The 15,911-nt window shown below is 44.9% G+C and overlaps 1 protein-coding gene across 1 annotated transcript in view; it reads right to left on the bottom strand.

Annotated features, from left to right (window-relative positions):
• The window catches only part of FYB2 (FYN binding protein 2), a 109,350-nt gene extending 94,939 nt beyond the window's left edge, over positions 1 to 14,411 (bottom strand). The window contains exon 1 of the mRNA XM_034952930.4: positions 12,317 to 14,411. Coding sequence (XP_034808821.3) covers positions 12,317 to 12,325 — 9 coding nt within the window. The 5' untranslated portion in view covers positions 12,326 to 14,411. The remainder of the gene's footprint in view (positions 1 to 12,316) is intronic.
• Between the last annotated feature and the right edge of the window lie 1,500 nt (positions 14,412 to 15,911).

The raw sequence follows: 15,911 nt of genomic DNA, 5'->3' as shown, positions 1-15,911 counted from the left end.
CAGGGCAGGCACCAGAGTGCCTCGGCTTTATCATCCAGGCCACAGAGCTTGGGCTGTACTCTGTGGGCAATGGGGAACAACTGGAGAAAATCTGGCAGTAGACTGACATGATCAGATTTTCCTTTTAGGACCATTTCTCCCCAGGGGAAATGTGGGTGTGTGGTTTGGAGAAGGGAAGATTTGACTCAATGGGAAAGTAATGCCCGGCTAAATGCTGAAGTCAGTATTGCTGCATAAGGCTGGCTGAAAAGGACATCAGCCCTCCAGTAGTACAGGTCACTTAATGTGTCACTGTCAAGGACTAAACAACACAATTCAAGAGGACTCTGAGGTGCAGCATCTCAGCAAAGATGAACAGGATGTGCCCAGTCTTTTGGACTTGTGACTAATTGTGTGATCTTTCCTTTTCTCCTTCTCAGAAATTCTCCCAGAACTCATAAAAAGCCTCACCCTAAATTATCTGAACTTAACCCAGGCCCAGTCTACTCTCCCAAGAACAAGCTAGTTAAAAGCAGACCATCCTTATAGTACAGATCCTCTCAGCAGGTCCACTTGTGTAGATGTTACCCTATCTTGTGACTTATTCCTTAAAAATGGAATTATTCATGAAAAACCCTCCAAAATTGCTCTTGAAGCCTACATGGGGTTTCACAGACATTTAGACCTGGGTTCTGTCAAAAATAAGCCAGGCGTGACCTTGGGAACATACTGCCATCCCAGAATGTCAGAGCATGACAAGACCTCAGTGATATTTAGTTGGACCTCCCATCTTAGAGGTGAAGCCTCTCAGTGGCTCTCTTGGCTTACAGGATAAAGTATATATGGCATTGAAGGCCTTTCAATATCCAGATCCTATTTGCTTATTGGGATTCCACTCTGGATACTCTTTTTTTAAACTTTCTGCTCTAGTAGCACCTTGCTGCCAACTATCCCCAACTATCACCCTGCCATATTACCCATCTCTGCTGCTCCGCCCATGCTCTCCCTTCTGCCTTCTCCCCCTCCTTCACTCGAGCGTTCCCTGATGAAATGCCACTTCCTCCTCCTCTGACATTCAGCTAAGGCACCAGCTTCTCTAAGGAGCCCAGGATGAACCCCACCCCTTGTCAAGCACCCATTCTCATTGCTTCCATCAAAGCTTGTGCCTTCCTCCATCAATCTACTTTTCATCAAATATGAAAATTGTCTGTTTCCTTGATACTCTTCCCGGCAAAGCTGAACAACTAGATGGCATCTAGGATAGGGCCCTTCTCAGAAATTCCAAGATAGGGCCTGAGAGTAGAGTCTACTGAGGAGATCTGACTCTGAGTTTACCCTCAAATTGAACAAGAACATTCATGGAGCAGCCACTGTAAATGGGGCACACTGGATAAGTCGTTATGAAGTGTGTTGGCATTTTCTGCCTCTGTGGCTCAAATTTCCCTGTAAAATGGGAGTTTCCAGACTGGTTGGTATTTGAGAACTCTCCCACCTCCTATATTTTATAATTCCATGACTTGTGCAAATCACTTATAAGAGGCAAAAGTAAACTTAAGTATACTTCAACTACAACTCCAATGCTCATTCATCAAAAATTCAAGCACCATTTTGTAAGCTCCCTGACTGGCCAGCTCTCCCAGCTCAAAAATGCTACAATTCTCCCTTGCAATGACTGTATAACTAAGTGAAAACCTACCTGGCTGAGGGCATGCACTAGGACCTCTGATTTAGGAAAAGAAAAACCCATCAACCTTTTTGGGTGTCTAAACTATACAATAAAACAAAATTCTATAGGGTTCACTTTAACCTTATGTCTATGGGAAGAGAATGACTTTTTAAATAACTACACAGAAAGAAGGATATATCTAATTGTCCTGATATCTGTTAATGAAAACAAACCACCCCAAAACTGAGTGGCCTAAAACAAAAAGCATTTTTCTATATTTCACAATTTTGTGGGATAGGAATTTGGACGAGGCTCAGCTGAGTTCTCCCTCTGTTCCACAGGGTGTTGGTAAAAGTCATTTGGCTGCATCTCACCAGTGGCTGGTCTAGTCTGGAGGGTACTGATTTTAGTCTTGCAGGAATGGCTAGAAGGCTAGGCTTAGCTGGAACTGTCAAGCAGAATGTCTACATCACGTGTCTCTAGCCAGAAAGTATTGGGGTAGAGATTACTCACATGGGAGCTCAGGGCTGCAAGAGTAAGTGTTGTCATAAATGAGGTAGATGGGGTATGACCTTTTATGACACAGTCTCTGAAAGCACAGAGTGTCACATGTACCACACTGTATTGGTCAGAGTAGTCATGATTTCAACCAAGGGATGGGAACATGGGCACCACCTCTTCATGGGAAGATGTCAGAGAATGTGAAGCCAAGTTTTAAAATCCCCCATATAACACATACTAAACATCTACTACACACCCAGTGCTATTCTAGATAATGTAGATATATTATCAAGATGATACCTCCTGCCTGGGCCTCTTCCTTGAACTCTAAACCCGCCTATGTAGACCCCCTAAACATATTACGTCTAAAACCAACTCCTAATCTGCTTTCAAACCTGCTCTGTGTTAAGTCATCTTGGTAAACCTTGATTCCACTCTTCCAGATGTTCCAGCTTTACAAGTTGGAGTCATCAACAATTTTCTTTTTTTTTTTTTTTTGTCTAATCCATTAGTAAATCCTGCTGACCCTACCTTTAATCTATTTCCAGCATCTGACCACTTCTAGCCACTTCATTGCTAAGACTGGTCTGAGCCACCAACCTCTCTTGCTTGGATTACTGCAATAATCTCCTACCTGGTCAGCCAGCTTCTGCACTTTCTGTCCCTAGTATCTATTTTCAAAACAGTAGTCAGATGATCCTTTTAAAATGTAAGTTGGATTGCGTCATTGCCTGGTCCACAATGCCCAGGTGGCTCTCCATTTCGCTCAGAGGAAATGCTCGAGTTTCAACAATGGCCTCCAGGGCCCTATATCATCTGACCCCACTCTCTGAACACTCCTTCACTTCCTCCAGCTCCAGTCATTCCTTGAAACACCCACGACCTTCTGCCTCAGGGCGTTTATATCTGCTGTTACTTCTCTGTAGAATGTTCTTCTCTAAGATATCCACACAGCCCATTAATTCCTATACCTTTTCCAAGTTTCTGCTCAAATGCCACCTTCCATTGACACCTTTCTTGAAACGGTCTCATTGAAAATAGCAGTCCCTCTTCCTGCCTGACCATCCTTATACCCTTCCCTGCTTTGTGTATCTACATTGCAGTTACTGCCATTTGACCCATATATAGATTTTTTTGTCTTCTCTCACTAGAATATGAGGTTTAGGAAGGCAGGTATCTTCAACCGTTTGGTTCACTGCTGCATCTGCAGCACCAAAGCAGGACCTGACCACACAAACCACGTCCTCAATAAATATATATTGAATAAATGAATATTTTGTTAATTTTAAAAAATGAAACAAATCCTTCTTTCAAGATGAGAAACCACTCTTATTTCTCTCTTGATTTTTTTCTCTCTCTGAGCAGTGAAAGTTATATAATCATATTAGCTTATCCCATAAAAATGTGATTAGCTAACAAACATGCTCTTTTGTACATTTTTGTCTAATTTGCCTAACATTCTTCCTGCTGTCCTATTGTAATCCTTGCTAGCGATGCTTGGCTTATAGTTGGCACTGACACATGTAAGCTCATGTCCCAGCTCTGCTGCCAGTGGTATGATACTGAGCAAGTGATAACATTGTCAGTTACCTCATCTACAATAAATGGGGCAATGGCATAGACCACACTGTATTGTCATCAGATAAACTGAAATAATGGATGCCAGTGCGGATCCTGGCCCATCAGAGACAGGAAAAATGTAAGTCAGTTTCCTTTTCTTACAAGCACGCTAAATCTATTCAGCCTGGCACTTTCCCGTCAAGGAGGAGTTTCTTAAAAGTTACTAAGTGGTATGGTCGAGGTGGGGGTGGCGGGGAGAACTCAGAGGAGGGAGATGAAGTCATACCAACATGCCCCTGCTCACCCCTTTCCAAAACTCAGCTATTTGGACTGGAGTGATTTGCCACAGAGAGAAACACGCCCTTTGCCCTGAGACAAAGGGGAGCTTTTCCTGACCAGCAAAAGCTAAAATGGATCCTCTGCCCTGATTTAAAACCAAACTTGTGGGTGAGAAGCCACATGATTCATGGGAGAAAATGACTTGACTCCAAATATATAATAAAAAGTATGGAAGCAACACACACACACACACACGCACACGCGCACGCACATCAAAAGAAACTGACTTACTGAAGACGGAAATAGAGGAGAGTGGAGAATTGGAGAAGGAAAAAGGAAGATGTGGTCAGTCAGGCAAGACGTCTCCAACTGTGCCAACAGCACTCAGCCATCCAAGGGGCAGGGAATGCTGGCGTAGGGCAGGATACTTTTCCATACATCTCTATTTATACAAGCACCTCTGATAGTCTCACAAAGTAGTTATTGTACCAGTAATTCTCTTTCATGAGTGAGGGACCCAGGGCTCAGGATGACGGACACACTTGCCCCAGGCCACACAGTTAACAAGGAGCAGAGCCCGGTCTAGAGCCACAAGCCACAAAAGAGCACTGCACAGCCGGCTTCCTAGCACCAAGCACTGCTCTCTGACCAGGAGGCCCGCTAATCACTGCAGAGGCCGGATACAGTCCACAAGGGCAAGTAAACACAGAGAGAAGCCAGCAGGCGCTTCAACGGAGGATCTGGGAATAGGTCAGGAGTCCAGCTGGCTGGGTAGAGCTAGGCTACATGCTGTCATTCCTCAGCACCTCCTGTCCCCTCACACTCCAGGTGGCACAGGACATGGCACACTCCTCTTCCCTCCCACCCGCGCTGAGCAAAGCCAGTGTGAGCAGAAATGCACTGGCTGACACCTGACATGTTTATTCCTGCCCAGGAGGCAGCACACACAAGCAGTTTTTCCCCAGGGCTCTCAAGTGGGAGGAACTTGTCCTGCAAGAAAAGACACACAGAAAGCCGGCAACAAAACCGAGACAGCCTTACCCCTTCCATTGCTTTCCTCCAAGGCAGAGTCGGGGAAACAAGCCCAGCCTCTCAGAGCTGGGTCCCGGGGCCAACAATCCGCTTTCCTCTGTCTCTGCTAGCCAGGGAGCAATCACTTCCCACAGGACACACCTGAGCCCAGACTCCCCACCTGCCCCATCTGGGCTGAGGCTCCTCCCTTGCCTGGGGCTGGGCCAGGGCCGGCCTCCATCCTCCCAGCTTGGCTTAGACCAGCACCTGCAGGGGGTTGAGGAGAGTACTCCATCTGCAGTCCTGCCAAGCCCACCTCTTCTCAGCAAGCGGCTCTTCCCATTGCTCCCCTCCGGCTGGTCTGACAGTCACTCACTCTCCAGGGCATTTGTGCCCAGGCAGCAGGAGCTGCGAAGGAATGGGGATGGCAGGCTCCTGTTAGTACAGACCATGCAGGCCGGACAGTGTGATCCCCGTTAGTAACAACCTCTGCCAGCTCCGCCCCTGCGGACGGCTACTTAATTTCACAAACCCTTTCTCACGGTCAGGGAAACCAAAGCCCAGCAGGACAGCATGCTAAGCCCACAGGGGGATTTAGTGGAGGCCAGAAAAGGAGTTAACATAAAGCAGCACCCTGTTTTTGGCCTGGTGTTTATTGAGGCATTTGGATTCCCATTTTAAAAGGTGAAGAATGGCTGGGTGCAGTGGCTCACACCTGCAATCCCAGCACTTTGGGAGGCCGAGGTGTGTGGATCACTTGAGGTCAGGAGTTTGAGACCAGCGTGGCCAACATGGTGAAACCCCGTCTCTACCAAAAATATAAAAAAAATTAGCCAGGTGTGGTAGTGGGTGCCTGTAATCCCAGCTACTTGGGAGGCTGAGGCAGGAGAATTGCTTGTACCTGGGAGGCAGAGGTTGCAGTGAGCCGAGATCATGCCACTGCACTCCAGGGGGACAGAGTGAGACTCCGTCTAAAAAAAAAAAAAAAAAAAGTGAGGAAACTGAGTCTCAGAGAGATGGTAACACCTGCCCATGGTCACATAGGTAGTAAGTAGAAGAGCCAGGGTTGGAACCCAGATCTGGCTGACTCTAAAGTGATTTATTTTGCTGGGGTTATTTTTGTTTGTTTGTTTTTATGACAGAGCTGGAGATGGAAACCCAAACCTCAGTTGCCAGTTTTGGGGCTTTCAGCTGTCCCGGGGTGGGGGATGGGCAGAGTGGGTGGCCTGTGCCCTGCTTTATGTGTAACCGGTGTGACTTTTCTTGCTTTGTCAAGTTCTTAGAAATCTTCTCCTGTCCTGACCAGGGAGAGGCGGGGTGGAGCACAGGTGAGGAGACCCCGCCTGAGGGCCATTTCCTCTAACAGGTGATTCCCAAACCTGGCTGATCACCAGAGCTGCCTGGGAATCTATCAAAAATACAGGATTCAAGTCCCAGATAAAACACTGCATCAATGCTTCTGGCCCAGGGACTGGCAGTTTGGGTTTTATAAAAGCCTTTGAGGTCTATGTATTTTAAACTTTATTAATGAATGACTCACAGTAAGATGTACCTTTTACATCCTTCCTCAACACACATACACATCAGCTAAAAGAAAAACTCCCCAAAGCAGTACTCACTCTTACCTTGTGTAATCGTGCTGATATTTTCCATTCTGTTCTGAGCCATGACATGCCATTGAATTAAATAAATGGTAGCACTTTCTTGACTTCATGACTCTCTGTTTGGCCAACACTGCTGTGTAGACTGTGCTCCCAGTCAGCTGGGGGGCCTATTTCTGAAGCTAAAGGGGACCTAGGCCAAAGGTCATCTGTAACTTTCCCTTAGCACTCTGGTTCATGCTCCTATGTGTATAAGTTTGTAAATAAAACAGTGGAGGAAGCTCTGGAGAACTTGGAGCCCTCCCCTCCCCGCAGTCCCAACTGATAATTGGGCTGTCAAATTCCCTTTGCTCCTAGTGCAAGGGCTCCCCCTAGTGGCCTCAGGCCAGCCTACACTGGCAGAGGGGGTGGAGCAGGGCAGCAGGACTCTCATCTCCGCCTTCCTGGGAGGTCTGCGCATTTTGCTTTGGTTTCTGGCTAGTTACAGTGCTAGGTCCTAGGCACTAATCATTGGTAGCTGTTAGGGGTGGGTACTGTTTTGCCAGTCGGCTTAAGAGCTATGACTCTTGGAATGGCAGAGGATCCCTTGCTGTATGTCTTACGATCCTCTAGGTGCTAAACTCAGTTTCCCCACTAGCTGCTGGTCTTGGGAAAGTCAACTCTGACATGTATGTTTCTCATCTGTAAAAGTAAACAAGAGTCTGGCAGCGTTGGCTTAAGGACTAATGGCCATGGGAAAATCTCCCGATAGGGTGGCTTAGCAATGAGTAAACACCAGTAATGTCAGTTCCTCTCTTTCTTTCCCCTCTCCTCCTCAATGGTTGGTGGCTGTGTCATTGTCAAAGTGCTCATGTAGCACTTGGATATACAAATGAAGTAGCATCATTTTATTTCCCTGTAATAATCCCAGTTTTCTCATGGGCCCCCATCCCATAAGTGGCAGATCCTTGTATTCATTTGCTATAAGGAGAACTCATACATGACTACATGGGAGGGTGAAGGCAGAAGAGGTGGGTACAAATTGCTGACATTGTGGGGAGAGTTTTGGATGGGAAATTTGAAGGTTGACCTAAGTTGCAACAGATATCACTACACCTTATGAATAAATATTTCAATTCAGTAAAGCTGTATGAAATCCTGCTATATCCAAGGTGCTTTGGTGACCTCCTGCTAGCTTTAGGCCAGGGCAGATCTTACTGGCCTAAAGCCAGGAAGGTTCACTTAATCATGTATAAAGAAATGACTGATTGAGCACCTACTGCCTGCTGGGATCAGTGCCCCAGACCTTGCGAGCATCATTTTATTTAGTCCTTATTATGATCCTAATTTTCCAGCAGAGGAAACTGAGGCACATACAAGTTAAGTCTCCTCTTCAGGTAACACAACCAGTGGAAGATCAGAGACTTCAATCCAGGAAGGCTGACTTCAGAGACCATGCTCACAGGTGCTCTGTTTGCTTCTATTTAAATCGTAGAGAAATACAGAATCATAAACTCACAGCATTGGAGAGCTTGAAGGGTTCTTTGAAGCAGTTTTTTCCAAACTCAATTTTGAACGTAGTCTGTGAGAAAGCTTAGCAGATACTTAGGCTGAAGTTTGGCTCAAAATCTTCTAGATATTTCTAGTTGTTCAAGCCCCTAGTTCCAGTTTGCTCCTCTGCGTAGCAGGGATGACGTGCCATACTCTCCAAAAAGGGCCCATCCATTCTTCGGGGAACTGAGCAGCAGAAATCAGTATTTCCAGCACATTCTTAATGTTTCCAAACCTTACTTTCAATCTCAGATTCTGCTTGGAGCTCTGCAGTGTCTCCTATTATGTCTCAGTCTTTCCTCTCTCAGCAAACATATTACTTACACTTTGTATCATAAGCAATGGTGTGAAACAGAATACCCCGATGTAAAAAAAAAAAAAAAAAGGAGCATTTAAAACAGATCTGAAAATGGGAAATCACGTGTCCTCACCTCTTTCTAAGGTAAACTTTGAGCACTGTATGTTATATGATGACAAAGCCAGACTGTGTAGATTGATTGTCAGAGTTAGGCTGGTACTGCTAGAGTAACCTATTATTAATATTAAAATTCTTATTGGTTAGATTAATCATTTCTGAGGATTTCCAGCACAACATGTAATTTATTTATGTATAATTTATATCCTGACTGCTTTCAAAAGGGAGAGAAGGAAAGATGAAAGAAGTGAAATTTATTGAGAGTCTATTGTGTAGCAGGCTACACAGTTGCATATATTTTCTTCTATTCCTCATGACAATGTTGTGAGATAAGAGATGCTATCTCTGGTTGATGAATGAAGAAAGTGAGGCTCAGAAAGGTTAGGCAGATGTCCTGGCCATGCGGAGAGTACAGTTCTGTTTCTCCATCTGAACTCTGCCCTGCCCTAATCCATTGCTCTTTCCTCCATTCCATGGCGGCTGCAAAAGGGGTTGAGGGAATGGACCATTAAAAAAACAGGTAAGAAGGATGATACGAAATGAAGATAATAGCCATGTAGAAGACAGGGCAGGTGGGAAGCTAGGAAGGGATGGATAATCAGGACAGAAACATGGGACAATTCGTATAAGGTATACAATTATTTAAAGATAAAATATTTAAGGATAAAATGCCTAGAATTGTCTTGGAGGTGTGTGGGTTCAAGAAAGGTCTTGCTTCCATTTTACCAGTTTTTGAAAAACATTTAATCCAGCTGATCTCTCCTTTGCCTTGAATGAAGCTCACATCTCAATTTTGTGCTCATCTAAGTAAACATCTTAATAAGTGTGTAATAATATAGTAAGAGCTTTTTTGAAGGATGCTAAGCAAACATGACCAAGACAAGTTGCTTTTCTTTTAATAGTCTTTTAATAAGAATCTCAGCACCTGCTTTGAGCCAGGTGCTGTGCTTGGAGCTAGGGATGTAGCAACCCTTTTTGTTCTTGTAAAGAAATGGTCTTCCCCCACTAATGCCAGTTACATTATGTATGCATCACTCAGATGAATTATTAAGATGTTTTCTGATATGCTTGTGTTGTTGAGATCAAAGGAACACCATTCCTCTGTGGGGAGAAGATGGGGCTTGCCTGGAAGTAAGAAATCTTTTCCAATGTCAATCACTCCCATGTTCCATCATCCAGAAAAGTGAGTCTTTAGACAGAAAACTCAAGCAGGGAACCCCTGTCTCTCTTTGGGTTTGTTTTTCTTGGGTCTGGACTTCAAGGCATAGACATACCACATGAATGCAATGTTTAGAGGCTCAGAGTACTAGGATGTAGGAGTGGTAGGTCTCTCCACAAAATCTGCAGGTCAGTTGGTATCTTAGTCTCTTTGTGCTGCTACAGCAAAATACCTTAACTGTGTAATTTGTAAACAGCACAAATTTATTGCTCACAGTCGAGGAGTCTGGAGCAAGATGACTGCAGTTTTTGTGTCTAGTGAGGGCCACATGTCTGGTGAGGGCCGGTCTCTGCTTCCAAGATGGCGCCTTGAACACTGCATCCTCCAGAGAACAGAAGGGCTCAAAAAGGCCCAGCTAGTTCTCTCTGGCTCTTTCATAAGGTATGAATCTCTTAAGGTTCAACATAAATTTTGGAGGAGACACAAACATTCAAACCATAGCAATTGGTATGTGACTTATGACTCATAATTTAGGTAGCTGATTTCATATATGTTGGAAAGTTCTATCAAAGTCTAAGAGTTTGAACTGTTTCTCCTTATGAGGAGTTGGGGAGGCATAGCTTCTCTCTCACACTCTTGCACACTCCCTTGCATGGACTTAAGGCAGGTATGTGCACATCCCAGTGTTTGCAAAGGCATGGCTCCTGCTCTCAGGAGTTGCTGTTTCCGACCCTTTGTCATCCTGAAAGCAGCCCTAGGGATCGTAACTCCTTTTCTGCTTTAATGTCTATTTTTCTTCCTCATGTAGCTACATTTACAGAGTGGCCAGCAGCCCAGGCTCACACTGCCAAGAGCTGGTGTGACAGCTTATAGGGAGGTGGGATGTGGCAGGCCCCACTACCATGGCCCCATGTGACAGATCTCAGTTGGCTAGTTCTGAATGAGGATGCTGGATGAAGACAGGCCATTTGGCCTTTGTTCATATTGCAAGGTAAGAGTCCTTTGTCATCACAATGAAGGGCTCTTGGGAAAGGAGGTGGCCTGTGTCAATGAGATCCTGTTTCCCATTGTCTCCTAGAGCAGAAGATGCTACTCAAGCCACAGGGGAACAATCTGCATGCACATCAGCCAGGCGGAACTGAGCATGGAGGTCAGTGTATTCATTCAAAGGCATCTATTGCTGTGTCAGTTAATCACCTATATAAACATTTGTAGAATTGAATGACCTCATTTGATGCTCACAGCCAGCTAATAAAGAAGGCAGGGCACATAATGAGTCTCCATTTTACAGATGACAGAATAGCAGCTCAGAGAAAGGATTTGATCAGGGCAGGATTTGGGGAGTGTGGCATGTGGAAGAGGAGGAGGGAGTTGGGAGGTCTAGAGAAGAGTGCTATAAACAAGCAACAGAACCTGGACGCTCCATGCTTGATGTGGTCACCCTGCTCACCTGCTCCCTTCCTTTCTCTTGGCTTCCACCTGCATCCTGCCCATGCCCACATCCATGTCTCTTCATCCATTCAGGAAATGCTTACCTAATTTCCACTATGGTCTAGGTTAGGCCAAGATACACAGCGGGGAACAAAATTCACACTATTCTCACCCTACAGAACCTGTAGTCTAGTTAGGGTGTAAGGCACTAAACAAACAGCTGAATCATATGAGTACTCCTACCCTCAAGTGCCATGAAAAAAATAGGGAATACAATAACAAGCGCCCCCACTTTGTCAAAGACAGTCATGAAGTCCGGTCATTCCTGAATGTACTTACTCATTCATCCAACACATGTTTATTGAACACCTACTCAGTGTGTTGGGCTAGGCTTTGTTCTATGGATTGAGGACTCACAGTGACCCACAAAACCAACTACCTGCTGCATTTCTCCCTTGGGTGTTTCATAGATACCTCAAACTAAACAAGACCATAATTTAATCAATGATCTGACCCCCAAACCTACTCCAAGCAGCATCAAGCTCATCCTCTTTCCTGAGCAGAAAACCTGGACTTTCCTGACTCCCATTGATCCTTCACCTCTCAAGTGCAGTGGACTACGCCTCACTCAACAGCACTCAGTGAGCATGCCTGCTAGGCACGCATTCCCACAGTGGGTGCCCGATGGTCACTGGCACAAAGTAGGCATAATCTTTGTATCAAGGGAATGAGAGTCTAGCTTCACCTCAGGAGATGACTAGACTTCAGAAACATCCCTTCAATCAATGTGGTTCCCTCATTCCCCTCTATGGGGGGTTGTAGGTTTAGTCCTGGGAGGGGTACCCCCTGCCTTCAATCCCCCACCTCACACCAAATGAGTCTTCTTAGTTTTACCTGATTGATCTTCCCAAGACAAATCTGACCATGACACTCCACCATGGAAAACATCCTCTAACTCTCTAATGCCTACAGGGGCAAGTCCAAATCCTTCCCAGGACATACAAGACTCTTTAGAATCAGCCCCTTGGTGCTTCTCCAGCCTTGGCTCCCATCACTGGGCTCCCTATACTTGCTAGACTGAATTTCTTCATTTCTGAGCTCTCCATGCTGCATCTGGCCTCTGGATGTTGGCCTATCCCATTTTCTCTACCTGGAATGCTGTCCCTTGCATACCTGTTACCCACCTGTGCCATGTCCCTTAACCTTCCAGAGCTAGTGCCAGTGATGCCCCTGCATTGAGCCTTCTCTGATGACAGCAGAAGGTGATTTACTTAGTTCTGTATTTCCACAGTTCCTTCATCATTCATCCCATAATTGGTCTTGCAACAACACAACTGGTCTTATTCCTATCCATATGGTAGCCTCTGTGAGTCCTTCATAAACTCACCACCCTCCCAAGTATTTCTGAGGATCTTCAAAGGCAGTTTCCCAAGGGCTCCCAAGTCCGACTGTCAGCTGGACCCATCACAAGTGGCATTCACCATGGTCTTTCTTTCCAGCTCCAATCCAGGGCCCACAAAGCTGTTGGAGGAATTTCACTACTGCCACCAGAGGCCATCCATTATGACAACACCAGTGTTCTTGTGTGGGCTTGCATCAGACTAGGCGTGAAGAACTTCTGGTGCATAAACTCATTTTATTTTCACAACAACTGTGAGTAGGCACTCACCCCCCATTTTACAGATGAGAAAGCCAAGACCCAGGGAAATGAGGGTCACGCAGATCAGGTTAAAAGGCTGGTCAGTGGGAGGGCTGGGATTTGCCTTTGGTCAGCCCCATCCAGAACATGTATTCTTACCTGCTGTGCATGGGCCATACACTGAGCCTCTGGACTCCAGCTCAGCTCACCACCTTGCCTTTGTCCCTCTGCCCATGTGCCTGTCTCTGTCAAGTAGGCAGTGGGGCCTTCAAGGGCAGAAATTTGTTCTTACTCATTCTCTACCCAGCTCAGTGTTAACCCTACAATAACTGTTGTTTTTTTTTTTTTTTTTTTTTTTTTTTTTTTTTTTAGTAAACATGTTACCTTTCTGGTGAGATTTCATTTGGTGGGATTATTTTCCTTTTCTCATTTTAGGTCTAAGCTTCTTCTCAATAGCTGGTCAGCCCCATTTACAGCCAAGGCTTTAGAAGGACCAAAGTGATTTGAGAGATGTATGGGTCAGGAAAGGGTAGAACCATCCTCCACTGTAGTGGGAGCGTTAACTGCTGGCCATTCCCAGATCCCTTTTAAATGCCTGGTTTCTATTCATTTGGCCTCCAGACCAATATGGAAATATAATAATGCTCTGGGCAGCATTGAGGAGACCATGCGGCCATGTGCTGGCCTCATGCACAGGGGAGCATTTCTGCAGCCAGCCTGTTATCCAAATCTTCCACTTTGGCCATGAATGTGCATCTTCTCATCATGTGCAAATTGCACTGGGCTCTAGGAATAACTGTAAATTGGCCTCACTTTGGCTAAAGTCACATATGAGACCTGAAGAGCAGAAGGATAATGGATCCTTTGCCATTGTCCTAAGGGCCCCTGCCAACACTCTCAGTTTTTCTGGATTCTCTAACTGTTCTGATTGTGATGATCTCACTCCACACCCAGTATCTCACCATCTGTCAGTGACACAGATGCTATGCAGGACTTGAGTGTGGGTTAACTTGAACAAGAGGATTGGGGTTGGGGAACCTAGTTAGGAAAAGTGGATAACTTTCCCAGAGCCATGAAAGTGTCTTGGAAAGTATAAATATAAACATGATTTATGATAAGTAAACATGTTTCTCCATTCACCCATTCACTGGTTTTATTATTAAACCGACCATTCTCAGGAACTCCTGGACGGGGAGATGAGCTGATGTATCTGCCAGGGTCCAGTTAGGAAAACAGAAATCTTTCTACATATTGGAAGCAGGAAATTTAATATGGACAATTGGTTACACCAGGAGAGCTGTGAGGATACCCAGAGATTAGCAAGAGCTGGGAGCCACTAAGATACAGGGACAAATTGGAGGTGGTGTATTAGGGTCTAGGAGCTAGAATCACTTGGAGGAAGCGTGAGAATCAGTAAGGGAAAGTAATGGCCACCTCTACCTTCTGAGGCTTCTAGAGAAGAGAAGAAGTATGCTGGCTTCTTCCTTCCTCCCATCCTTCAGTAGTCTCCTGTGAGTGCCTTCCATTGGCCAAGCCCAGACAGAAGCCAACTGATGCAGAAGCCTGAGACCTGCAGCCTGTAGGGGTCAGAGGTCCTGCCATATGGGGGAGAACAGAGCAGGGCTGAAGAATGCATCTGTGGGCAATCTCTCTCATGGCAGGCATAAGGGATACATATAATACAAGAGAAAACAGTAAGTACCATAATTGACTTTTCTTAGGCCACTAGAGCAAAATAGAAGGAGCAATGACGTCCTTTTTTTGTGGAAGGAAAGGATTCAGAAAGCTTTTTGGAGGAGATAGCATGAGCTGGGTCTTGATGAGGCATGAGAGTTTGACATGAAAGCAGGGAGAGGCTGTTTCAGAAGAGGCAACAGTGTGATTGGGGCACAGCTTCTGGAATGGGTCTGGCATTCTCAGGGAGCAGAGAGAACTCTGGCTCTGGCAGAAGTGCAGGGTGTGTCAGGAAAGCCATCCCAGGAGGGAAAGACTACACATCCCAGAATGTGTAGCCACAATGCGGGCTTTGAATTGTGTGCTGAGGACTTCAGATTTAGCCTGTAGGCTGGGAGAATTCTGCTGCAGGATGGCTGAAAGAGGGTGGTCCAGATCATCTTGGATGTAGGGGAAGAGTGTGACACCCTGCCGCCTTCCTGTGTCTCCTTCTCCTCCCTGCTCTTCCTCCTCCTCTTCTATTAAGCAGATGGAAAACTCATGCACCCTCCTGAGTGTTTGCTCTTCAACATTTATTCTAATGCTGGGATCCAAAATATTTTTGTAATTCTCCATGGACAGTTGCCTTCAGATCCTAAGATATGTTATTTAAGAAGACAAATCTTTGCTTTGGATTTGCAAACATAGATTCAGTTGTGGTTTTCTTTTCTTCTTTTTCATTTTTTTGAAACATTACAGGGGCTTGGGAATTAAATCAGATGCATAATTCAGTTGATCAAGCCATTATGCTTTTTGTTAAAATTGAGGCATAATTAATACGAATTGAGTTGTGGCTCAAATATTCATTGGAATATGAAGTTCACCTCTCCAGGTGACTGCTCAGAAGAGCAGTACTCATTCGAATATCTAAGTAGTCTGTTTAAAAATCAGTCTCATGATTTTATGATTAAGTGTCATATGATTTACCTTAGGCATGAAGAGCAGAGGAGAAGAAAAATCCCTCCCATTTGTACAGAACCTTATGCTTTCTAAAACACTTGCACAAAATCAAAGGACAGTACAAAGAAATAAAGAGGGAGGAAAAGCAGAAGAGCAAGGAATTAAATTATTCTTACAAGACTTTAAAAAAAAACACTGCACTGTCAAGAGAGACAGGAAGTCAAAATCTGAGCATATTTCAAGAAGTCGATATCTGAGGATATTTTAGGAAACTCATTGTCAGAGGTTAGGAAGTTGAAACCCACAATATCCAGTTAACTTACAGATTTCTGAAAGGTTAAATGACCATTCTGAGTGATCACAAAATAATATTAACCATCTACCCCTACAACTTCTTTCTTACGTCAAGGGAAAAAAACATACCAATTGTGGCACCCATTTTTGGTAGACTTGCTAGAATACACTTATCCCTGCTCCCCTTTCCCTCGGCTTTAAAACATTATTTAAAAAAAAAAAATGTGTGCTTT

This window comes from Pan paniscus, chromosome 1, assembly GCF_029289425.2.
Source record: "Pan paniscus chromosome 1, NHGRI_mPanPan1-v2.0_pri, whole genome shotgun sequence".
Taxonomy (NCBI): Eukaryota; Metazoa; Chordata; class Mammalia; order Primates; family Hominidae; genus Pan; species Pan paniscus.
The sequence above is the reverse complement of the archived record's forward strand: the minus strand, read 5'-3'. Positions and strand labels throughout refer to the sequence as shown.